The 26,881-nt window shown below is 47.2% G+C and overlaps 1 protein-coding gene across 1 annotated transcript in view; it reads left to right on the forward strand.

The window, feature by feature from the left end:
* Nucleotides 1-26,881, forward strand: part of tbcd (tubulin folding cofactor D) — a 375,176-nt gene that overhangs the window by 346,980 nt on the left and 1,315 nt on the right. The window contains 3 exon segments of the mRNA XM_072483144.1: nucleotides 12,935-13,022; nucleotides 17,411-17,520; nucleotides 23,961-24,045. Of these exon segments, the coding sequence (XP_072339245.1) occupies nucleotides 12,935-13,022; nucleotides 17,411-17,520; nucleotides 23,961-24,045 (283 nt within the window).

The raw sequence follows: 26,881 nt of genomic DNA on the forward strand, positions 1-26,881 counted from the left end.
GCTCATCTTAGTTGGAGCAATGTCTTAATATTTCCTCTTCTGTTGCATTCTCCCATATAGTGGTGGTAGTGTTTGAAAAGGATTTAAGATAGCGAGGAAGAATTGGTCAAAAACGTTTTACTGCAGCTGAGGAATATATGAACGTTTTATTTACTATTTTTTGAAAATGACCTTCCAATCCCTCTTCTGAATTCAGGTTTTCTTTAAATGCAATTTATTTTTTGATATATTTAAAAAATAAATATTCCATACAAAATTTTGTGCACTAACTATAATAATAGCATTGTAATTTGCAAAGTTGCCTAAAATGTTAGGATGTCAAAACATAATGTTGCCATTCTGTGCAGGAGATAGAAACTACTCCAGATAACTCAAGTTCCTGGTACTTGACTGTATATTAACTGTTTGGTGATATGGCAAATGTGAAAAACGTATGCTTTACTTGGAATTTGTTACTTCTCACACACCGATCCTTAAGGTGCTTTTTTGCTTTTTAAAAAAATATATGTTTATTCAAAATTTTTAACAATTTTCAACCAAACATTCCAGAAAGAAAGAAAGAAGAACAAAATTGTACTTAGGAAACCATACAAGGATACATTAACCCCATTTAACCAATAAATACAAAAGTGGGGAAAACGCCCCCTTTTAACAAAAACATAAACCAAACCCCCCCCCCCCCGGGTTGCTACTGTTTAGACCTCGACCTAGCGTTCCGCGAGAAAGTCTAGGAACGGTTGCCACCGCCTGGAGAACCCCTGCACAGACCCTCGCAATGCAAACTTTATCCTCTCCAACTTTTTTTAAAAATATATTTTATTCAAGATTTTTTGGCCAAACATAACAGTACGTAGTGTTTCTTTTAAACAACAATAAAGCAATATAAATGACAGTGGCCAGTTTTAAACAAATAAATAAATAATATATGAACAGAAACAAAAACCAAACTAAATGGCAACTGCCTGGTCAAGAATAAATACTCTCCAAAGATACAATCCAACAGTCCAATATACATTACCTAAAACAAGTGCCTATACATATACAATAACATCCCTGAGAGTCCGTCCGATTTCCTCCCCCCCCCCCCCCCCCCCGGGTTGCTGCTGTTGTCTTCTTCTTTTCCATTCCCTCTATCTTTCTGTGAGGTAGTCGATGAACGGTTGCCACCGCCTGGTGAACCCTTGAGCCGAACCCCTTAATACGAACTTAATCCGTTCTAACTTTATAAACCCTGCCATGTCGTTTATCCAGGTCTCCACACCCGGGGGTTTGGCTTCCTTCCACATTAACAATATCCTGCGCCGGGCTACTAGGGACGCAAAGGCCAAAACATCAGCCTCTCTCGCCTCCTGCACTCCCGGCTCTTCTGCAACCCCAAATATAGCCAACCCCCAGCTTGGTTCGACCTGGACCCCCACCACCTTCGAAAGCACCTTTGCCACCCCCACCCAAAACCCCTGTAGTGCCGGGCATGACCAGAACATGTGGGTGTGATTCGCTGGGCCTCTCGAGCATCTCGCACACCTATACTCTACCCCAAAAAATTTACTGAGCCGTGCTCCAGTCATATGCGCCCTGTGTAACACCTTAAATTGTATCAGGCTTAGCCTGGCACACGAGGACGATGAGTTTACCCTACGTAGGGCATCAGCCCACAGCCCCTCCTCAATATCCTCCCCCAGCTCCTCTTCCCATTTCCCTTTCAGCTCATCTACCATGATCTCCCCTCGTCCCTCATTTCCCTATATATGTCCGACACCTTACCATCCCCCACCCATGTCTCTGAGATCACTCTATCCTGCACCTCCTGCGTCGGGAGCTGCGGGAATTCCCTCACCTGTTGCCTCGCAAAAGCCCTCAGTTGCATATACCGAAATGCATTCCCTTGGGGCAACCCATATTTTTCCGTCAGCGCTCCCAGACTCGCAAACGTCTCATCTACGAACAGATCTCTCAATTGTGCTATCCCTGCTCTTTGCCATGCTCCAAATCCTCCATCCATTCTCCCCAGAACAAACCTATGGTTATTTCTTATCGGGGACCGCACCGAGGCTCCCGTCTTTCCCCTATGCCGTCTCCACTGCCCCCAAATTTTCAATGTAGCCACCACCACCGGGCTTGTGGTGTATTTCTTCGGTGAGAACGGCAGCGGCGCCGTCACCATAGCTTGTAGGCTAGTCCCACTGCAGGACGCCCTCTCCAATTTCTTCCACGCCGCTCCCTCCTCTTCTCCCATCCACTTACACACCATTGAAATATTGGCGGCCCAGTAGTACTCACTTAGGCTCGGTAGTGCCATCCCGCCCCGTCCCTACAACGCTGCAGAAATCCCCTCCTCACTCTCGGGGTCTTCCCGGCCCACACAAAACTCAAAATACTCTTCTCGATTCTTTTGAAAAAAGCCTTCGTGACCACCACCGGGAGGCACTGAAACACAAAAAGGAATCTCGGGAGGACCACCATTTTAACCGCCTGCACCCTCCCTGCCAGTGACAGGGACACCATGTCCCATCTCTTAAAGTCCTCCTCCATCTGTTCCACCAACCGCGTTAAATTAAGCCTATGTAATGTACCCCAATTCTTGGCAATCTGGATCCCCAAATACCGAAAGTCCCTTGTTACCTTCCTCAACGGTAAATCCTCTATTTCTTTGCTCTGCTCCCCTGGATGCACCACAAACAACTCACTTTTCCCCATGTTCAATTTATACCCTGAAAAATCCCCAAACTCCCCAAGTATCCGCATTATCTCTGGCATCCCCTCCGCCGGGTCCGCCACATATAGCAACAAATCATCCGCATACAGAGATACCCGGTGTTCTTCTCCTCCCCTGAGTACTCCCCTCCACTTCCTGGAACCCCTCAATGCAATGGCCAGGGGCTCAATCGCCAGTGCAAACAATAACGGGGACAGAGGACAACCCTGCCTCGTCCCTCTATGGAGCCGAAAATAATCAGACCCCCGTCCATTCGTGACCACGCTCGCCATCGGGGCCCTATACAGCAACTGTACCCATCTGATATACCCATCTCCAAAGCCAAATCTCCTCAGCACCTCCCATAAATAATCCCACTCCACTCTATCAAATGCTTTCTCGACATCCATCGCCACCACTATCTCCGCTTCCCCCTCTGGTGGGGGCATCATCATTACCCCTAGCAGCCTCCGTATATTTGTATTCAGCTGTCTCCCCTTCACAAACCCAGTTTGGTCCTCATGAACCACCCCCGGGACACAATCCTCTATCCTCGTCGCCATTACCTTGGCCAGAATCTTAGCGTCCACATTCAGGAGGGAAATAGGCTTATAGGACCCGCATTGCAGCGGGTCCTTTTCCGTCTCTCCCTCCTCATCTCTCACCCCCCCATCTCCCTCGCTGCTCCCCTTTTCCTCAATTGGTGGGCCAGCAACCTGCTCGCCTTCTCCCCATATTCGTACTGTACACCCTGTGCCTTCCTCCATTGTGCCTCTGCATTACCCGTAGTCAACAAGTCAAATTCTACATGTAGCCTTTGCCTTTCCCTGTACAGTCCCTCCTCCGGTGCCTCCGCATATTGTCTGTCCACCCTCAGAAGTTCTTTCAACAACCGCTCCCTTTCCCTACCCTCCTGCTTTCCTTTATGCGCCCTAATAGATATCAGCTCCCCTCTAACCACTGCCTTCAGCGCCTCCCAGACCACTCCCACCTGAACCTCCCCATTATCATTGAGCTCCAAGTACCTTTCAATACACCCCCTCACCCTTAAACACACCCCCTCATCTGCCAATAATCCCATGTCCATTCTCCAGGGTGGACGCTGTTCTTTTTCCTCCCCTATCTCCAGGTCCACCCAATGTGGAGCGTGATCCGAAATAGCTATAGCCGTGTACTCCGTCCCCGTCACCTTCGGGATCAGTGCCCTTCCCAAAACAAAAAAGTCTATCCGTGAATAAACTTTGTGGACATAGGAGAAAAACGAAAACTCCTTACTCCTAGGTCTACTAAATCTCCAGGGGTCTACTCCTTCCATCTGCTCCATAAAGTCCTTAAGCACCCTAGCTGCAGCCGGCCTCCTTCCGGTCCTGGACCTCGATCTGTCCAGCCCTGGGTCCAGCACCGTGTTAAAATCTCCACCCATTACCAACTTCCCCACCTCTAGGTCCGGGATACGTCCTAACATACGCCTCATAAAGTTGGCGTCATCCCAGTTCGGGGCATATACGTTCACTAAGACCACCGCCTCCCCTTGCAATTTGCCACTTACCATCACGTATCTGCCCCCACTATCCGCCACTATGGTCTTTGCCTCAAACATTAGCCGCTTCCCCACTAGTATAGCCACCCCCCTGTTTTTTGCGTCTAGCCCCGAATGAAACACCTGCCCCACCCATCCTTTGCGTAGTCTGACCTGGTCTATCAGTTTCAGATGCGTCTCCTGCAGCATAACCACATCTGCCTTAAGTTTCTTTAGGTGTGCGAGTACCCGTGCCCTCTTTATCGGCCCGTTCAGCCCTCTCACATTCCACGTGATCAGCCGGGTTGGGGGGCTCTTTACCCCCCCCCCTTGTCGACTAGCCATCTCCTTTTTCAATCCAACTCCTCACCCAGTTCCCACGTAGCCGTATCTCCCCCCAACGGCGCCCTCCCGCCCCGACCACCCCACCCCATACCAGCTCCCCCTTCTCCCCAGCAGCAGCAACCCAGTTAACCCCCCCCCCCCACTAGATCCCTCACTCGCGTAATTGCACCCCACATGTTGCTCCCAGAAGTCAGCAAACTCTGGCCGACCTCGGCTTCCCCCCGTGACCTCGGCTCCCACTGTGCGAGGCCCCCTCCTTCCTGCTTCCCTGTTCCCGCCATGATTACCATAGCGCGGGAACAAAGCCCGCGCTTCCCATTTTGCCCCGCCCCCTATGGCCGGCGCCCCCAGCTCCTCATCCTCCCTCCCCCACGACATGGGGAAGAGAGAAAAGTTACAGGGTCGCAGGATTGACAACTTGGGAAATCATCTCTTCCCCCTTTTCCCCCTCTTCACCCCACATATTTGCCCCACCACTTTGTCCCAAACGTTCTTTTTCTAGCCCGCTTATTCCAGTTTCTCCTCGACAATAAATGTCCATGCCTCTTCTGCCGTTTCAAAGTAGTGGTGTTTCCCTTGATGTGTGACCCACAGTCTTGCCGGCTGCAGCATTCCAAATTTAACCTTCCTTTTGTGCAGCACCGCCTTGGCCCGATTAAAGCTTGCCCGCCTTCTCGCCACCTCCGCACTCCAATCTTGATATATGCGGATCACCGCGTTCTCCCACATACTGCTCCAAGTTTTCTTTGCCCATCTGAGGACCATCTCTCTGTCCTTATATCGGTGAAATCTCACCACTATGGCTCGAGGAATTTCTCCAGCCCTCGGTCTTCGCGCCATAACTCGATAGGCTCCCTCCACCTCCAACGTGCCCGTCGGGGCCTCTGATCCCATTAACGAGTGCAGCATCGTGCTCACATATGCCCCGACGTCTGCACCTTCGGGAAGACCAAGAATCCTTAAATTCTTCCTCCTCGCATTATTCTCCAGCACCTCCAGCCTTTCCACACACCTTTTGTGTTGTGCCTCATGCATCTCTGTCTTCACCACCAGGCCCTGTATGTCGTCCTCATTCTCAGCAGCCTTTGCCTTCACAACCCGAAGCTCCTGCTCCTGGGTCTTTTGCTCCTCCTTTAGCCCTTCAATCGCCTGTAATATCGGGGCCAGCAGCTCCTTCTTCATCTCCTTTTTAAGTTCTTCCACGCAACGCCGCAGGAACTCTTGTTGGTCAGGGCCCCATATTAAACTGCCTCCTTCCGACGCCATCTTGCTTTGTGCCTGCCTTCCTGGCCGCTGCTCTAGAGGATCCACCGCAATCCGGCCACTTTCCTCTCCTTTTTCCATCCGTGTCCAGGGGGGATTCCCTTCTGGTTTACCGCACAGTGTTTTTAGCCGTTAAAATTGCCGTTGGGGCTCCTATTAAGAGCCCGAAAGTCCTTTCCACCGGGAGCTGCCGAAACGTGCGACTTAGCTGTTCATCGCCGCACCCGGAAAAACCCTATCCTCTCCAACTTAATGAACCCTGCCATGTCATTGATCCAAGCTTCCACGCTCGGGGGCTTTGCATCTCTCCACATTAGTAGGATCCTCCGCCGGGCTACCAGGGGCGCAAAGAACTCCGGCCTCTTTCGGCTCCTGCACTCCCGGCTCGTCCGATACCCCAAATAGTGCTATCCCCCAGCTCGGCTTGACCCGGGTGTTCACAACTTTGGACATAGCCCTCGCAAAGCCCCTCTAGAACCCCTCCAGCGCTGGGCACGTCCAGAACATATGTGCGTGATTCGCTGGGCTCCCTGAACATCTCACACATCTGTCCTCCACCCCAAAAAACCTACTCATTCTCGCCCCTATCATATGCGCCCTATTTACTACTTTGAACTGTATTAGACTGAGCCTGGCGCATGAGGAGGAGGAATTGACCCTGCCCAGGGCATCAGCCCACAGACCCTCATCCAGCTTCTCCCACAGCTCCTCCTCCCACTTGCCCTTCACCTCCTCCACCGAGGCCTCCTCCGCTTCCTGCAGCTCCTGATAAATCGCCGAGACCTTGCTTTCTCCAACCCATACACCCGAAATCACCCTGTCCTGAATCCTTCATGCTGGAAGTAGCGGAAATTCCCTCACCTGCCATCTCACAAACGCCCTCACTTGCATATATCTAAAAGCGTTTCCGTCAGGCAACCCAGATTTCTCCTCCAGCGCCCCCAGGCTATAAACAGGTCCCCCATCCTTTTAATTCATGCCCAATGCCAACTTAGGAACCCCCCATCCATCCTGCCCAGCACAAACCTATGATTATCCCGTATCGGGGACCAAATTGAGGCCCCCACCTCACCCCTATGTCGCCTCCACTGCCCCCAGATCTTCAATGCCGCCACCACCACCGGGCTTGTGGTGTACCTCGTCGGCGGTAGCGGCAATGGTGCCGTCAGCAGCGTCCCCCAAGCTAGTACCCACACAAGACGCCGCCGCTAGCCTCTTCCACACCGCCCCCTCTCCCTCCATTACCCATTTACGGATCATCGCCACATTAGCTGCCCAATAATAGCCACACAGATTCGGCAGCGCCAGACCACCCCTGTCTCGACTATGCTGCAGAAACACCCTCTTCAACCTCGGGGTCTTGCTCACCCATACAAACCCCATAATACTCATGCTTACCCGCTTGAAAAAAGCCTTGGGGATTAGGGTGGGCAGGCACTGGAACACGAACAAGAACCTCAGGAGGACCATCACCTTGACCGACTGCACCTTACCCGCCAGGGAAAGTGGCAACGCATCCCATCTCCTAAAGTCTTCCTCCATCTGGTCCACCAACCTTGTCAAATTAAGCTTATGCAGGGCCCCCCAGCTCCTAGCTACCTGGATACCCAGGTATCGAAAGCTCCTCTCCGCCCTCTTCAACGGCAGCTCTTCTAGCCCCCTTTCCTGGCCCCCCGCATGCAGTACAAAGAGCTCACTCTTCCCCACGTTGAGCTTGTAGCCCGAGAAGTCCCCAAACTCCCGAAGGATCCGCATGACCTCCGCCATCTCCTCCACTGGACCTGCAATATATAACAACAGGTCATCAGCATACAACGACACCCGGTGTTCTTCCCCTCCACGGACCAACCCCCTCCAGTTCCTAGACTCCCTTAATACCCTGGCCAGCGGCTCAATTGCCAGCGCGAACAGCAAAGGGGACAGGGGGCACCCCTGTCTCGTCCCCCGGCGCAATCTGAAATATTCCGAACTCCGCCGGTTCGTAGACACGCTCGCCACCGGGGCCCTGTATAACAACCTGACCCACCCTATGAACCCTTCCCCGAACCCAAACCTGCTAAACACTTCCCATAGGTACTCCCACTCCACCCGATCAAAGGCCTTCTCCTCGCCCATAGCCGCCACCACCTCCGCTTCCCCTCCCACCGAGGGCATCATAATCACGTTCAGGAGCCTCTGCACATTTGCTTTTAACTGCCTTCCCTTCACGAACCTCGTCTGGTCCTCATGTATCACTCCCGGGCACAATCCTCAATCCTCGTAGCGAGGACCTTCGCCAGCAACTTGGCATCTACGTTGAGGAGCGAGATCGGCCTATACGAACCGCACTGCAGTGGGTCCTTATCCCGCTTGAGAATCAGCGAGATCAGCGCCCGAGACATTGTCGGGGGCAGAGTCCCATCCTCCCTCGCCTCATTGAAGGTTCTCACCAGCAACGGGCCCAACAGATCCACATACTTCCTGTAAAATTCAACCGGGAACCCATCCGGTCTCGGAGCCTTGCCCGCCTGCATGCTCCCCAATCCCTTAACCAGCTCCTCCAGCCCCATCGGGGCCCCCAGGCCAGCCACCTGCTCTTCCTTCACCCTCGGGAACCTCAGTTGATCTAAGAACCGCCGCATCCCCTCTCCCCCCTCCAGGAGCTCTGACTTGTACAGGTCTCCATAGAAATCCCTAAATACCTCATTTATTTTAACCGCACTCCACACCGTATTTCCCCCCCTCCATCCCTGATTCCTCCAATCTCCCTCGCCGCCTCCCTCTTACGTAGCTGATGAGCTTTCAGCTCAGCAAAGCAGTTTTTCAGGAACTCCTGCTGCTCCCGCGACCATTGCGCCTACACTGCCTGGTCTCCACCGGCCGCCATCTTACTTTTCCGTGCCCACTCTCCTCTCTGCTCCAAAACCACTTTTTTAATCGCTCCACTCCTGCTCCACTCTATACAATGCTTTGGGAACCTTACTGCTGCCTTCCCACACCGGGAAGCGTCGTCCAAGTGCCGCTGGGGCTCCTCAAAAGGGCCCAAAAGTCCGTTCTTGGCGGGAGCTGCCGAACGTGCGACCTACCCAGGCATAGCCGCAACCGCAAGTCCCTTAAGGTGCTTTCACTTTATCAAGAACTCAAAGCATAAACATTCTCGTTGAAATTTGTATTTATATAAAGTTTTTTAAATATTTTAATTAGAGGAATTTTGCAGATATACATTGAAAAATCAAAAAAACGGAACCACAGATACAAAAGCACAGGTGTACCACAACCCCCGATAACAAGCCCACAACTCTCCCTGCTCCCTTAGTTTTTTTCCCCTTATCTCCCCCCCCCCCCCCCCCCAAACAAAGAAAAAACAGGAAAGCCCCTAAGCAGCCCCTCTCCCAATGCCTTAATTCACTTTAAAAAAGCCAATAAAGCTTCCACCTCTGGGTGAACCCCTCCTCCGCTCCCCGTAAGGCAAGCTTTTCCAAGTGCAGGAATTCTGCCAGGTTGCTCACCCACACCCCCACCTTTGGCGGCTCCGAGTCCCGGCAGATCAACAAAATCCGTCTCCGGGTTATCAGGGAGGCAATGGCCAAGACATCGGCCTCTCCCCACCTGAGCTCCCAGATCCTTCGACATTCCAAGAATTGCCAACTTCAGACTCTGGGCCACCCCAGCCACCAGAATTCCAGACATCCGAAAACCCCTGCCAGAACCCCATCAGCTTTTGACATGTCCAGAACATGTGGATGTGATTTGCGGGCCCCGCAGCACACCATTCACGCCTATCCTCCAACCCTGCAAAGAACCGGCTCATCCTCATAACCATCACAATAAAAGATAGAAAACGGAATAAGAAAAGTGATAGGCGAAATAACAAATTGCAAAATTCAAACAGGGCAAAAGAGAACAATATTGGGATCAAGGCAAACAGTGTGAAAAAGACAAACTGAAAGGCTCTGTGCCTTAATGCACGGAGCATTTGCAATAAAGTGGATGAACTAATCGCACAGATAAATATAAATGGGTATGATATAATTGGGATTACAGTGACATGGCTGCAGGGCAATCAGGGATGGGAATGTCCCTGGGTATTCAGTATTTAGGAAGGACAGGCATAAAATTAAAGGTGGTGGTGTGGCACTGCTGGTTAAAGAGGAAATTAACACAATACTGAGAAAAGATTTGAGCTCTGACAATGGAGTCTGTATGGGTAGAGTTGAGAAATACCATGGGGCACAAAACATTACTGGGTATCATATATAGACCCCCAAACTGCAGTGCTGATGTTGGGAGTGGCATTAAACAAAAAATTAGAGATGCATGTAATAAGGGAATATCGGTGATCATGGGTGATTTTAATCTACGCATAGATTGAGCAAATCAAATTAGCCACAATGTCGTAGAGGAGGAATTCCTGGATGTATACAGGACGGTTTTCTTGACCAATATGTGGAGGAACCAACTAGAGAGCAGGCCATCTTAGACTGGGTAATGTGTACGAGAAGGGAATCATTGCCAACCTGGCTGTGCGAGACCCTTTGGGAATGAGTGACCATAACATGATAGAATTTTTTATCAAGATGGAGAGTGAAGTAGTTGATTCGGAGACTAGGGTGCTGAATCTTAATAAAGGAAACTATAAAGATATGAGGAGTGAGTTGGCCTTGATAGATTGGGGAGAGTTACTTAAAAGGATGACAGTGGATAGGCAATGGCAAACATTTAAGGAACGCATGGGGTAACTGCAGCAACTGGTCATTCTTGTCTGGCACAAAAGCAAAATGGGTTAGAGGGCCCCTCCATGGCTTACAAAGGAAATTAGAAATAGTATCCGATCCAAGGAAGAAACATACAGATTGGCCAAGAAAAATAATAGGTCTGAGGATTGGGAGCAGTTTAGAATTCAGCAAAGAAGGACCAAGGGATTGATTAAGAAGGGGAAAATACAGTACAAAAGGAAGCTTGCAGGGAACATATAGACTGACTCTAAGAGTTTCTATAGATATGTGAAGAGAAAGAGATTGGTAAAGACAAATGTAGGCCCCCTACAGACAGAAACAGGGGAATGTATAACAAGGGACAATGAAATGGCTGAGCAATTAAATACATACTTTGGTTCTGTCTTCACAAAAGAGGACACAAATCAGATACCAGAAATGTTGGAGAACGAAAGATTTAGTGAAAGGGAAGAACAGAGGGAGATCAATATTAGTAGAGAAATGATGCTGGGAAAATTGAAGGTGGATAAATCCCCAGGGCCTGTGAATCTGCATCCTAGAGTACATAAGGAGGTGGCTCTGGAAATAGTGGATGCATTGGTGGTCATCTTCCGGGATTCTACAGACTCTGGAACAGTCCCCATAGATTGGAGAGTAGCTAATGTTGTTCCAATATTCAAAAAGGGAGGTAGAGGGAAAACAGGGAATTATAGACCAGTAAGCCTAACCTCGGTCGTGGGGAAAATTCTTGAATCCATTATCAAGGACTTTATAATGGAACATTTAGAAAGCAGTGGCAGGATCAGTCAGAGTCAGCATGGATTTATGAAGGGGAATCATGCTTGACAAATCTGTTGGAATTCTTTGAAGATGTAACTAGTACAGTTGACAAGGGGGAGCCAGTCGATGTGGTGTATTTGGACTTTCAGAAGGCGTTTTACAAAGTCTCGCATAAGAGATTATTGTGCAAGATTGAAGTGCATGGGATTGAATGGTGTATGAGATGGATAGAAAACTGGTTGGCAGAGAGGGAACAAAGAGTAGGAATTTATAGAATCATAGAATTTATAGTGCAGAAGGAGGCCATTCGGCCCATCGAGTCTGCACCGGCTCTTGGAAAGAGCACCCTACCCAAGCCCACACCTCCACCCTATCCCCATAACCCAGTAACCCCACCCAACACTAAGGGCAATTTAGCATGGCCAATCCACCTAACCTGCACATCTTTGGACTGTGGGAGGAAACCGGAGCACACGGAGGAAATCCACGTACGCATGGGGAGAACGTGCAGACTCCTCACAGACAGTGACCCAAGCTGGGAATTAATGGGGCCTTTTCAAATTGGCAGGCAGTAACTAATGGGGTGCCACAGGGATCTGTGCTGGGACCCCAGCTATTCACAATATATATAAATGATTTGGATGAGGGAACAAAATGTAACATCTCAAAGTTTGCAGATGATACCAAGTTGGATGGGACGGTGAACTGTGGCGAGGATGCAGAGATCCTACAGCATGATCTGGACAGGTTGGACGAGTGGGCAAATCAATGGCAGATGCCGTATAATTTGGATAAGTGTGAGGTTATTCACTTTGGAAGCACAAACAGAAAGGCAGATTACTACCTCAACAGTTGTAAATTGGGAGAGTGGAGTGTGCAGCGGGACCCGGGTGCCCTTGTGCACCAGTCGCTGAAGGTAAGCATGCAGGTGCAGCAGGCAGTAAAGAAGGCTAATGGTATGTTGGCCTTCATTGCGAGACGTTTCAAGTATAGGAGCCAGGGATGTGTTGTTGCAATTATACCAGGCCTTGGTGAAGCCACACCTAGAATATTGTGTGCAGTTTTGGTCTCCTTTTCTGAGGAAGGATGTTCTTGCTCTCGAGGGAGTGCAGCAAAGATTTACCAGACTGATTCCAGGGATGGCAGGACTGTCATATGAGGAGAGATCGACTAGGTTAGGATTGTTCTCGCTGGAGTTCAGAAGAATGAGGGGAGATCTCATAGATACTTATAAAATTCTCACAGGCCTAGACAATTAGATGCAGGGAAGCTGTTCCCGATGGTGGGTGTGACCAGAACCAGGGGTCACAGTCTGACATTTCGGACATTTCTTCACCCAAAGAGTGGTGAGCGTGTGAAATTCATTACCACAGTTGATGCTAAAACGTTGAATATATTCAAGAGGCGGCTAGATATAGCAAAGGCTATGGGGAGAAAGCAGGATTAACTATTGAGTCGGATGATCAGCCATGATCGTGATAAATGCGGAGCAAGCTCGAAGGGCCAAAAGACATCCTCCTGTTCCTATATTCTATGTATCATGTGGGCTCTATGCACCATTTTAATTGGATGAGGCTTAACCTCGCACACGAGTATTTATGAATAGTTATATCTAATCTGATTTGGTTTGTCTTGCAGGTTCTGTGGTCTTATTCAGTTCCAAGGTGAAATGAGAAAGAAAGTTCTCTTCCAGCTCTTGCTCCTGCTCTGTTACCCTTTCCCAATAGTAAGCTCTCATTAATTTATTTAATTTCTACAAAAATAACAGTTTTGTGGGAGATGCTAGTTGTGTTGCACTTTCTAAATATGAGGGACCGTGTAAAAAGCTAGTTTTTTTTGGCAGATACAGATGCAGTTCATATCGGTGTGAAAGTAATCTTCAGTTTGTCTGCATTATTCAATTACATTAAAATTGGGCAGCATGGTGGCGCAGTGGTTAGCACCGCTGCCTCACGGCGCCGAGGTCCCAGGTTCGATCCTGGGTCTGGGTCACTGTCCATGTGGAGTTTGCACATTCTCCCCATGTTTGCGTGAATTTCGCCCCCACAACCCAAAGATGTGCAGGGTAGGTGGATTGGTCATGCTTAATTGCCCCATAATTGGAAAAAATTAATTGGGTACTCTAAATTTAAAACAAAACGATATTAAAATTGCTAGAGCAATGCATTAGTTTGTATCAGTGTGGTGTAATTCTCCAGAATGTATATAGCATACAAAGCTGCTTTATGGAGCAAAACAGCACAGTGGACCAATGAATACGCATAAAGATGCCCAAAGTTATTTTTCTGCGTTTATAAATTTGTGGAAGTAACAGAACATCCCTCCTGCATCAGCTCATGCTTTACTTCAAGTTGCACTGAAAGTTTGCCATGGCAACAAATACTTTATGGTGATCATCACCACCGAACAAGCATGAGGGTAGAACAGTAAATACAGCGACGCCCAGACAGAGATTTAGCTGCTTTATAGAAGAGATGATGTGGAGATGCCGGCGTTGGACTGGGGTGAGCACAGTAAGAAGTCTTACAACACCAGGTTAAAGTCCAACAGGTTTGTTTCAATGCCACTAGCTTTCGGAGCGCTGCTCCTTCCTCAGGTGAATGAAGAGGTATGCTCCAGAAACATATATGTATAGACAGATAGACGAGAGTCAATGCATTGTTTGATTGGCCGTGGCTGCTCTAATAGCTGTTAACAGTCATGTGGCCTTTGGAAGGAGTCCATTTTTTTTGAAGCAGAATTCTGCAACAAAGGAAACTCTTGAGTCAGTAAATACCTTCAAGGAGAAGAATTTGTCATTTACGGCGAAATTTTTTATTTTAATGTATTTGTTAATGAGCTATGGCATCTAGTTCAACATTTTACCCATGTTTGCCACTCATGCTGTTGAAAATTAGCAGAAAGCACATAGCTTCAAGGTTTTTTAACATATGACATTGACTCAGTAGAATTTTTAATGCCTGCATTTTCTGTGAAGTGGCTATGTACTTGTAGATATTTATAGTTTCAGCTTTGCAAATGATTTTAAATGTTACAGTTCTTGCATCCAATTAAGTGGGAAAAAAAGCATGGATTCGATCAAAAAATTTAAAAGTTGCAATGTTTTAAAAAGAAATATTAAAGAGCATATATGTTAAACATGATGCCTATTTTTGGGGAGAATATAGATCTTTTTGACTTCAAAGCTGATTATGGTCTGATATTAAATGCAAACTGAAATCATTAGGTAAAACATGGAGATTGAAAGTTCTTATCCATACATAAGTAGCACAAAATGTATTTTTCCATTAGTTACTGCTTATTGTAGTTAACTAATTCTTGAGGAGCAGGTACGCTGGAGTAGTGAAAATCAAACGAACTCTATTACAAAACACTACAAATTTTCCGTTTAAGAGCTGATCATGATCCTCTCCTTTTTCCCTCGACCATTATCCAGTTGATATTCACCACAGACTGGTTCCCGAATAAAATAATCACATCAACGTCAATCAGATATTATACACTTGGATTTTTCAAAAGGCCTTTGTCAATGTACCATACAGTAAGCTTACAACAAATGTTAGGACACAATGAGTAAGGGTACAGATAGCTGAATGGAAAATAAATTGCCTAAAAATAGAAAGCAGAGCATAGGACTAAAGGGTGGTTACTCAGATTGGTGGAATACAGAAACCGATATTCTCTCAAAGATCACTGCTGGGACCACTGTTATTTATAACTTGCAGTAATGATTCAGACTTGGGAACAAGTAACTCTATCAAAGTGTTACAATCACATAACAACTGCTAATCAAGTAGTAAGGAGTACAAGTGCAATTACACTTTATAGTAGAAAAAGCAATTTACGCTGATGTATTTATCAGCATGGCTGTGCCAAAGCTGGTAAAAAGGTCTCCGTATTGTGGTAAAATGGCCATTAATTGACCATCTGCCTCCATTCACGAGCCAGTGCCATTTTCCCTTCTCGGAATATCGTATGGCTTATGGGGGAGAAAAATGAAAAAAATCTTTCGGGGGAAAAATTGACAAACTGTTTGAAATGTATTTATATTTGGTTGTTTGTGTATAATATTGATTGTGTTTGAAATAAGATATATTTTAAAAGAAAGCAATATCGCATGGTGCCTGAAAAACTATGGTCTTCCTTCTGGTCACCTTCCAGTGCCATTTTCCAAGCTGCCCTGCTTCCCAACCTATCTACAGATGGCTGGAAAAATTCCATCCTTTGTTTCTTTGCCTCTATAACAGTGTTTTTCAAACTTTTTTTTCGGGGAACCATTTTTACCAACCTGCCAACCTTCGTGACCCACGCCGGTCGACCTTTGCAACCCATGGTGGTCGACCTTCGCGACCCATGCCGATTGACCTTCACGGCCCACGCCAGTCGACCTTCGCGACCCACGTCGGTCGACCTTCGCGACCCACGCCAGTCGGCCTTCACGACACACCCCGGCCGACATTCGCGACCCACCATTTTCTCTTACCTTTAATGCGAGAGGTGAGCCTGCTTGGTCCTCACGATCTCACTCCAATCAGGTTCACAGGAGGAAAGGGCTATACACATATCGGGTGCAGGATTCAGCCGGTTCCTTGGTGCTGTCTTCAACTTTGTGAGAACAGAAAATCCAACCTCGCACATGTAGGTCGTTGTAAGGACAAAAGCAACAAAATGCTTGTTTTACTCAGCTCTGGATACTCCTCGGAGACGCTACTACAGAATGCTGACAGTTTCATTGACTTGTGCCGTGCTTTTAATGCGCAGTCAAAGCTGAGGCGCAGAATTTCAGTCAACTTCATTTGGAGTCGGGTTTGCCAGTCCATTTACAGTTTCCTTACTAATGAGGTTTTCTTCGATGTGTCGTAGCAGTGTGGGGAACATGCAGTAATTTTGGCTTTGCACTCGCAATTTGCAAACCTTCGGTGTGTTTTGGAAAGCTGCGATTTCTTCACACTGCCGAAAGCAATCATCCTTTCCTTGCAATTTGAGGTTCAGTTCATTTAGAATTGAAAAGATGTCTGCAAGGTAAGATATAGTTAGCATCCAAGTTTCATCGGCAAACAAATCAACCAGAGAGGACAATTTCTCGAGGAGGATTTTGTACCTTAGTTCGTAAACTCTGAGTAGCTCCCCTGTTGACTGATCATTACAGTAACTCTTCAACCGGATGAAGTCCACCGTTATTGGGATTGACTGGTCACTGTTTTGATTCAATGCTTTAATGTAGTCTAAAAAGTCAGCAAAAAACTTATAGCCACCCTTCAGTACACAGAGGACGACGATGTGATGATTTCCCATGACTTTCATTATAGTCCTTGCCAAACATTCAGTTTGTCCATGATTAAACCATGAGGAATATAAACTCTCTCCAGCTAATTTGAGTAATGTTTAGGGATGCAAAACAGATCGAGGCCATAGCCTTGTTCATCGGTGATCACCATGCAATCAGCCGCCGGCATGCCGCGATTGCACTTTGACCCTTGGTTCAGGTCCCAACACTTCTGGGCTGGATACGCACTGGTGAGCGGGCACGCATGCGCAGTGCGCTCACATTTTTTTAGCTGGTCATGGCTGCCAATTTTAAGGCCACTAGCAGCCGGCATTGTTAAAGCGGGCTGCTGTGGTTGTTGCGCGTGAATTCCCGCGATTGGGAAAGCCAAGATGGCTGGCTCCGCGACCCTCCCGACACCCGCCCGCGACCCACCCACGGGTTGCGATCCCCACTTTGAAAATGCATGCTCTGTAGTGTAGGTGATCCATGAAAATGTACTATTATTGCACCTGATCACTGGTTTTCAAGTGAAAACTAAAAATATTAATAAATTGATGCAATCCATCACAAATGATAGTTTATGATATTTCTTTTTCCCAATTCAGGGGCAATTTAGCGTGGCCAATCCACCTACCCTGCACATCTTTGGGTTGTGGGGGTGAGGGCCCACGCTGACACGGGGAGAATGTGCAAACTTCACATGGACAGTGACCCGGGGCCGGGATCAAACCCAGGTCCTCAGCGCTGTAATCCTATTTTAATTGCAAAGTCCAAGAAGTGATAGACTTGTTCAGTGATGTTTTTGTGTTTCATGACAGTGGTTTTCTAATTATTCTTTTGCACAGATAAGGAAGACAACCGCAAGTCAGCTCTATGAAATGCTTTTAACTTATGATGATGTCATTGATGCAGAGATATTGGACGAAGTGATGGCAAATCTTAGTGACAACAACTGGTAAGTGACATTTGCTGTGCAAGTATGCCTTGCATTAATGCTCAATGTGCTTCAATAAATACAAACCATCCTTGAACTTCAGTGTCTGAGCCAATATTTATCCTTCAGTCAACAACACAAAAAACAGATTAACTGGTCATTTTCACATTGCTCTTTGGGGAAGTTTGCTGAGCTCAAATAAGCTGTCCTGTTTTTTATATTACAGCAGTGACTATACTTAAAAAATACTCCACTGGCTGTGAAGTGCTTTGAGACATCCAGTGGACGTGTCATTTTTTAAACAAGTCATTTTTAAAATTGACTATTCGTCATTATTAAAATCGCAGACAAGCTGAAAGTTGTTGCCAGTCTCATATAGCTATAAGTGATCTGTGGCTCACAAGTATTGTTATGATCTCCAAAGAGACATAACTTTTAAAAAGAAATTTGAACTTCCAGCCAATAGCTGTAAGAGTGACACAGCAAGATTTCATATTTCAATATGTTTACTGTAACAAATTATGGAAAACACTATCAAACAAATATTATCTTTGTAGGCATCTTATACTTTAATTGACAGAATGGAATATCCCCCTTCCTATTCTTAGCCCAACCACTTCAAGACCGCTTCAGAGGTACACTTTACTTTGTCCTTTATGTATTTTCCCAGAATCATCCAAAGTGATTCGTAGCTCCTCCAGGTTTATTCCTGTTCTTTTCTTAGCCTGGAATTTGTATTCTTAGAACTTTCTTTCTCAGTGTACTTTCTTTTTCCTGGAAACGTCCCCTCTAGTCCAAGGTAGACAACTCTTCCAGCTTCATTTTAAACTCCCCACAAATATGGCTTTTTCAATCCAAGAGCAAGCTTCCACCCACTTCCAGCAGGGGCTGCAGTGCAGGTCAGGGCCACTATGTAGCCCGTTGGACGTGGTTGGGCACGGGGGTACGCACCATACTAACATGTCTGCCTTTCACCCACTGCAGACAGTGGATTTTGGATTCAGGGTTGGTTGCCATCATCCTAGCCGCCGCAGCACTGGGAGGTGCACAGAGCCTGTCCCAGAGGAACAGGAGCCAGCCCAACAGGTCGAGGAGGGGATGGGAAGGAGGCGCCACATTAGGCCTTCAGTGTACCGGCAGCACCTGTCATTCGAGAACCTGCAAGACCGGCTGTGCCGTCAAAGACTCCAGCTGAGCAGGGGGACCGTACGACATATCTGCTGGATTATGGTGCACCTAGAACAGCGGGAGGACATTGGGGAGGACACCCGCTCCCGGTGGTTGGCAAGGGAACGATCGCCCTGAATGTTTACGCCACAGGGTCCTTCTAGGCGCCGCGTGGGGTCCTGTCAGGAACCTCACAGAGCTCAGTGCACAGGTGCACCCGCACCATCACGGAAGCCCTGATGCTCGCTCGGCACGATATATAAGTTTCAATGTGGACCAAACCCACCAGGATACCAGGGCAGCGTGGTTCATCGCCATCGCCAGTATGCCCCAGGTTCAGGCGGTAATCGACGGGGCGCATGTCCCCCTACGAGCACCGGTGCATGAGGGGGTGTTCTTCACAAACTGAAAGGCCTCTCACTCCATAAACGCGCAGCTGATGTGGGCCCACGCCGGATACCCAGGCAGTGTGCACAACGCCTTCACCTTGGCACACTCGACAGTACCCGACACCTTCGAGGCGTTCCTCCGGATGAGGGGTTGGCTCTTGCCCCACAGCCAAAGCGGAGACCCATTACAACGGCGCCCATACCACGATCAGCGCTGTGATCGAGCGGTGCATCGGCGCACTGAAGATGCGTCTCAGGTGCCTGGAACGCTCTGGAGGGGCTGTCCAGTATAGTTCTAGGAGGGGTAGCCTGTTGCGTCCTCCACTGCTTTGCACAGCAAAGGGGCGACATGTTGATGCGGGGGACCAGAATGGGCAGGATATGGTTGCCCAGGCAGGCACAGGAAGCCACAAGCGCGAGGGCCAGCGTGCATGGGACACTCAACTCACATCTAGGTTCGCCGATTAAGGGGCCTGGCCGATGGCAGCATGAACATCCTGGCTCCCCCACCCCCTGCCATGGCCACCCTCCCTTTCTGCCTCACTACGGGGTGTGCGGGCCCTAGGTTGGCAGTAACAGCAGGTCTGGTGCATGGGATGGAGGATGGTGATGACTCGCTCTCTGATGAGCTGTGATGCTCTTTCAGACGGGTGTTCTGGTAGGGGTGGCGTTGGGTACTGGGGGCGATACGTGGTGGATGACCTGGGGCCGAACTTAACTGGTGTCTAGCATTGGCGGCTGTCATCGTGAGCGACCAGGCCTGGATGTGCCCAGCCATCTCTCAGGTGTCCCAGGTGGCATGGTGCCAGCCTGTTCTGCCCGCTGTCCATCAGATGAGTCCGAGGTACTAGGTGGTGTTCCACCAACACGGGCCCCATCACTTCCTCCTCCCTCGGGGTACCTGATGGTCCCCGAGCTACTCATTGGGACGGGGGTGTGGCCAGAGGCAGCTCCTGGGGCTCCTCCGCCACCTGCCGTTGCCTCCTGGAGGCCCGCTCTCGTCTCAACAAGGGTCTCTATGCTATTGCCTCGCTGGACATGTCCTGAGGTTGAGGTTGGAGTGGTGGTGGGGGGTGTTGGGTGGTGTGGGGATGCTGGGATGGTCTGGGTATGCTGGGATGATCTGGGGGAAATGGTGACAGGGTGGTGTTTGGTTATGCCACGCTTGCCATAGAGACACCGCAACTCAGCGAGATCTCACTTGGATCACCGATGCTGACCTCCACCTTGACGACTGCCCTCTTCCTGGGTCCACCGACCAGATGGAGTACGCGCCACTCCACGACATTGAGGGGCCGCATGTCTGGCAGGCCCCCTCCAGTCTTCTCTCTCCCTGCGATTGTGCGCTGCCTTCTGTGGTGGGAGGGGGTGGGAGACAGAAAATACATCGTGTTAGACAATTTCATGGGCAGCACAGGGGGTGGATAGCTGAAGGCCTTTGTGAACAGGGCACCCGGCCAAGGCGGGACAGATGGGAGCTGGCACGTGGTACAGGGTGGGTGCGAGCTGACTGTCGGTGGGTGTGGTTCAGTCGCCCTCCGGAGGGGGGGGGGGGGGGGGGGGGCGGGTTGTTGCGGGTGCGTGGGACGGGGGATGGTGCTGGCTACTCACCCTGGCTGCCCTGACGAAGTTGTGCAGCTTTTTCCAACACTGCTGGCCGATATTGGCGGTGGGGCCCGTGGCGCCGAGGCCCAGTGTCTGGCGGCGGATGGCAGCCTCCTTCCCTCCCCGGGGAACTGGGTGCCCCGCATCTCCTCCACGGCATCCAGCAGGGTCTCGAGCTCCGCATCTGCGAACCGGGGTGCTGCTCGACGGGCTGCCACCTTGTTGGCTGGAATGATTTTGTGTGGGGGGTGCTGTGCTTGTATCAGCGTGAAGGTCTTTCTCCGCAGTTTTTTTTTATTCGTTCATGGGATGTGGTAATCGCTGGCTTAGCCAGCATTTATTGCCATCCCCAAATGGCCCTGGCCATTTCAAAGGCCAGTTGAGAGTCAACCACAATGTGGCTCTGGAGTCCTATGCAGGCCAGATCAGGTAAAAATGGCAGATTTCCTTCGGGGTTTTTACAACAATCAACAATGGTTTCCAGATTTTTATTGAATCCAAATTTCAACATCTGCCCTGGTGGGATTCGAACCCCAGCCCACAGAGCATATCCCTGGGTCTCTGGATTATTAGTGCAGTGACAATACCACTCTGTCATTTGGGACAAAATCTGTCACCAAGCTTAAATTTGTTATTCTGAAGATGTTGTAATTTACATTTGTACAACTTTAAGATAGCGGCACCAGAGAATTAGGAGTTCAAGAAAGAAAGCTAGGTTATCAAGAGCATCTCAGAAGCATTAAACTTCTTCAGTCCTTGAATTATGTTTCTTTTGGTTCACCTGAATAAGAAAATGCCTATATATCTTTCGCCACTCTTCAAATCCTGGGATTTTGAACAGGGAAAAGCACACACGGCATTTTTAATTTGGACAAAGATAGACAAAATTCTGGATGCCACAAAAGAGGATTGGAAGTTTCATTGAAAGTGTTTATTTGCTTCGGTTTCTGGATAGCTTCTGCCTTCATTGCTGAGTACTGAAATCCAAGAACTTGTATTTTTTTGATCAATCATTATTCATGCTTTTTTCTACATTGCGCACACACACCCACCTTAAACTTGGAGAGAATGTTTGGCCTGTAAACCTAACCAATTAATTTTCTATTCTCCAGGGGCAGGATTTGTCTGCACATTGTTTTTCCTCCCTAACATGGAATGCAACACGAGAAAGAAGATGTTGGGAAAAAAACACTTGCAATGTTCCAAAATACATCACATGAATGAATGACACTGCTTTATCATTTTTAAATGGTAGCCAGGCAGATAAGCTGAGAGCAGCTGAGTCTAAATGCAATCTGAGATTTTCTATTTTTTAAATAAATTTACAGTACCCAATAACTTTTTTTTCCCAATTAAGGGGCAATTTAGCGTGGCCAATCCACCTAACCCGCACATCTTTGGGTTGTGGGGGTGAAACCCATGCAGACACGGGGAGAATGTGCAAACTCCACACGGACAGTGACCCAGGGCTGGGATTCGAACCCGGGTCCTCAGCGCTGCAGTACCAGTGCTAACCACTGTGCCACCGTGTTGCCCCATAAATGCAATCAGGGATGGATATTCATTTTTCCACCCTTCAGTTGGAAGTTGCTACCCAGAACCCTGAATATCTACAAATGTGTTGAACAAGACGCACTCCATTTCTCTACTACTAAAACTTGCCATTTCAAAATAGGTTTTTCAACATGTTTATCCTCCATGTGCACAGAACTAAATAGGTATTTAAGGTTTTCACTGGTCAACGATATTCAAAATCTCCCGTTGAAATTTTGTTGTGTTTTTGTTTTCCTAAAACAATTCTGTTTCCTTGAGATGGTGCTCGCATCCACCTGACCCCTCAGCCATAATTTAGGTGCGAAATCTGGAAATGTACAAAAGGGAGAAAAAAGCATTGGTGGGCAGAGGGGGAAATAATTATTTTGGAAAAGCACAATGTATGAATAGGTTGTAGATGTGCAGATGTTATGGATAAAATAGTTGTAAAATGAATAGCATCTGTTTCTCTTTCTTTGTAGAGTACCACACAGCTGTGAAATGACAGTGAACACATAAGGAAAATAGTAGTGCCATCCAGATGAAAGTTTACTGTATGTTGGAGGGAGTTTTATTTCCACTTCATATATAGGTTTATGATGTTGGAAGAGGTTTTAAAAGAAATTCTCTCAGCCAGTGCACTCTCATCTGCACTGAATTAAATACTGACTGTGACATGGGACAGTAAGATTAGTTATCTAATATCTGATAACGTACTTGACTGTTAAGATATGTAATGGCTGAGAGACTGCAGGAAATTGGATCAACTCAAGTATTTAAATAGTTGGAATGCTTTGCACAGGGCAGACTCTAAGTTGAAAGGATTGATTTGGTTAACCTCATCCAGCTGGCACTGGCAGAGTTACGCCACTTTCTTCAATCTGTTTCTTATTTTGCCTCCTTAAATCGAATTAATGTCCTTTAAGTAATGCCCTAAGTAAGTATTCTGCTTTCTGTGAAATGCATCACTCAGCCTCGTGCTCATTACTTCAAACTACATTACTCTTTTCAAAATGGAATTGTGTGTGTGGTTTTAAATCTCTCAACCTATGCTGTGAAGTTACTGGTTCTCAACATTTTTAATATCAGCTTTTTTTTTAGCAAGTATGCTAAATAACAGTGCAATTCTGAGCACCATGTTGGGTTGTCAAAATGCTGCCTATCGTTTCCATTTGTAGCTGAAAATGCTTTAGACCTATAAAAATGAAACAGCACAGCTTTAAGTATATTTAACCATGGTAAGCTTCCGACGGCTTCACGTGTCCCATTCAGTGGGGGTTGCGGAGGAATGCAGTGAAATTCCAGAATTCAAATATCTTTGCAGACTGGACAATAATTTTATTATTCTAAGTAAATGATCTTTTATTATGTGGTATTGTTGGCATCAATTAATTACTACCACTGTGAAGTTACTGAGAGAGAAAATAAATCCTCAAAAGTAGGCTGAAAGGGCCTTACTGTTGCAGTTCTTGTGTCATGAAGAAAAATGCAAAGGGATTCATATTCTAGTTAGGGTGGTTTTGTTATTGAACACAGGGAATTAATTTCCAGCACACGGCACTTTACTCGGAGTGTGCCTGACTTTCAGCCAAGGTTAGCAAGGGTCAGTAGCTTAACCATGCATATTATGAATGCGTTATTGTCAATTGTTTCAACCTTTTTAAACGTTGCTGCACTTAACAAAAATGCTGTTCATGCTCTCAGAATGCGAACAATTGTAAATTTGTTACAGAGAGTTAACTTGTGGAAAATGTCTTTTGACAACAGGGATGCTGATCTTCCCACTGTCCGAGCTCAACGCAATCACCTATGTGATCTGATGGGTGTTCCAAAACCAATAATCGCTACTAAGGTACATTAGCACACGCGACATCAATGTTTCTAATCAAATTAAGCCTAAGATATGATTTTGTTCAACATTATTCCATGCAAAATTTCATTCTCAGGTTGTTTTCTGGCATTTTACTGTCAGCTGCAGTGTGATGTTACCTGATTGAATTAGCCAGATTATTTTGATGACAGGGAAATAGGTGGTACATTTGCTGAAAACCCATTACAGGTCAAGTTACCACAAGGGGAAAAAAATGTGAATGCTGGAAACCGGAAATAAAAAGAGAATTAAGGAAATACTGAGCAGGTCAAGCAGTATCTGCAAAGGAACAAAATGCTGCCTGGTATGCTGAGTATTTTCAATATTTTCTGTTGTCACAAATCAAGTTAAGTACAGTCTGCATGGCCAAAGCATTCCTGTGTCTCCATATCCGTGAAATGGTGTTAATATCATTGACCTACATAAACCAAACCCAACTATTGATGAAGGTACAAGCCCTAACAAGTGGTTACTATTAGTGATGCGGCACAGTGGTTAGCACTAGTGCCTCAAAGCACCAGGGACCTGGGTTCAATTCCGGCCTTGGGTGACTGTCTGTGTGGAGTTTGCACTTTCTTCCCGTGTCTACATGGGTTGCCTCCGGGTGCTGCGGTCTCCTCCTGCAGTTAAAGATATGCAGGTTAGGCGGCTTGGCCATGCAAAATTGCCTCAGTGTCCAGGGATATGCAGGTTACGGGGATAGGACGGGAAGGTGGGCCTAGGTAGGTTGCTCTTTCAGAGGGTTGGTGCAGACTCAATGGGCCGAATGGCCTCCTTCTGCATTGTAGGAATTCTAATACTTAGCAAAGTGTCCTGAAGTAAAGTCAGCCTATATGGAAACCATTCTAGCAATGTTATAAACTGAATATTTTCCACAGGATAGAGGCGGAATGTTTGTGAACTCCTTAATTATTTTAGTACTAATTATGATCAGAATAAAGCGATTCTCAACATTTGGCTAGTTTTATCACTACGAGGTGATAATTTACTGTTGGAAATTCTCACCGGAAATGGTATAGTTTACCCCACACACTCTTGATCTTTGAACGCCTGACAAATATATATATTTCTCAAGCTATAACTAGAGTTCACACAGTTGCAACACTTCACTCACAATCCCTTTTCTAAAAAGAATACATTGTAATAAATGTTGGAAGTTTCACTTTTAGATTGGAGCAGACGTTCATGCTGGAGAGGTTGCGAAGTTTTAATGAGAGACTTAGTGCCATTGCAGCAGATTCTGGGCCTCTTAAGTATAAACAATACATAATTTATTCAAGCATGTGTTGTAGATCAAGCAACTATTCCAGAGAATTAAACTTCATCTTTTTCCAAGTAAACATACCAAGAATTCAGAGAACCAACAAAAAATGCCAAAAGGTATCGTGATGAGGATTCATTTTATTGTCGAGGAAGCTTTTTTTTTAAAACTCAGAAGCTCTACATGGAGGAATAATGTTGAAATCCTAGTTTTGACCTTCTCTTAAAGTGAGTGAATTTCTTTATGTATGGATTAAGCCGCTCAAAGGTACATCTCACAATAGCAGTGGGACTTTGCCTCCGAGGGGTGGTGAAGCTAGTGGCAGGAGTTGTATTCTGCAGAAGTACAACAGGTTGTGAAGCTCTACTGGGAGCAGCAGTAATTGCTCAGCAGTCGTATACACGGGGAGAGGGTTTCATTTTTTGTTTTTCAGGAGTATTAACATAGGTTTTTTTTAGTTTAGAGTACCGAATTATTTTTTTAACAATTAAGGGGCAATTTAGCCAATCCACGTACTCTGCACATCTTTGGGTTGCAGGGGTGAAATCCATGCAAACACGGGGAGAATGTGCAAACTCCACATGGACAGTGACCCAGGGCCGGAATTGAACCTGGGCCCTCAGTGCCGTAGGCAGCAGTGCTACCCACTGCGCCACCATGCCGCCCTGAGTATTGATGTAGTTGACATTTTATATAACACAAGTTTTTCTTTAAAGAATTACTTTACAGCCACCCTTCATAATGTTGCTAACTTTTGGTTGGTTCACTTGGCTCTGTTTTATAACCTTTGCTCTCGGGTCGCCAGGTATCTTTATGATACCGCCACGAGGTTCAAGTTCGAGTAATGACCAATAACTCAAATAGTAAGATTTAAATCAAAGCACATTTATTATACACAGTAATCGCTACTCATGCACAAATTCTATGTCTAAGCTACTTCTACGACTAACAGGCCTATACTTAGCTTCAGACTGGCCCACCAGGTCAGGGGAACAAATGGCCTTTCGTTCAGGTTCTGAGTCTGCGGGATTCAAAGTTGGTACGGATTGATAGCGAGGAGCGCCTATCTCGTAGCGAGCGTTGACTTAAGACTTACGATCTCTTGGCGGCCGTTGAACCGGTCACGGTCAATGTTGGTTCGCGTTGCTGGGTGACCCGGTCAAGAAGAACGATTTGAACTTGGGGGCTTATCTTTATAGTCCCCAGGGGCTTCCCGCCTTTTGGGTCGGACCCTGTACCTGGTTCTAGGTGATTGGACTTCGTTCCAATCGCTTGGTTCGATTTCTCCAATACTGGAGCGTTTCCCTGATCGATGGGCGGTCTTAAGTTGTCCGTTAACCTCTTTTGTGTTGGCTCCTGCTGGCGCCGGGGAGTCTGGCTTAGTTTTGTTTGTCCCAAATATTGCTATTGTTCCCGGGGATTGCTTGTTAGTATGTAGATGGTTGCTACATTATTATGCAGATGGCTGCTAGTATCGATGCTGTCTGGGCCTTTGCAGAGTTAATTACACAGCAAACTTGCACCTGCTGGTTTCTGCCTATGTTGGCTGAATTTGCC

The sequence above is a fragment of the Scyliorhinus torazame genome, chromosome 18 (genome assembly GCF_047496885.1).
Source record: "Scyliorhinus torazame isolate Kashiwa2021f chromosome 18, sScyTor2.1, whole genome shotgun sequence".
Classification (NCBI taxonomy): Eukaryota; Metazoa; Chordata; class Chondrichthyes; order Carcharhiniformes; family Scyliorhinidae; genus Scyliorhinus; species Scyliorhinus torazame.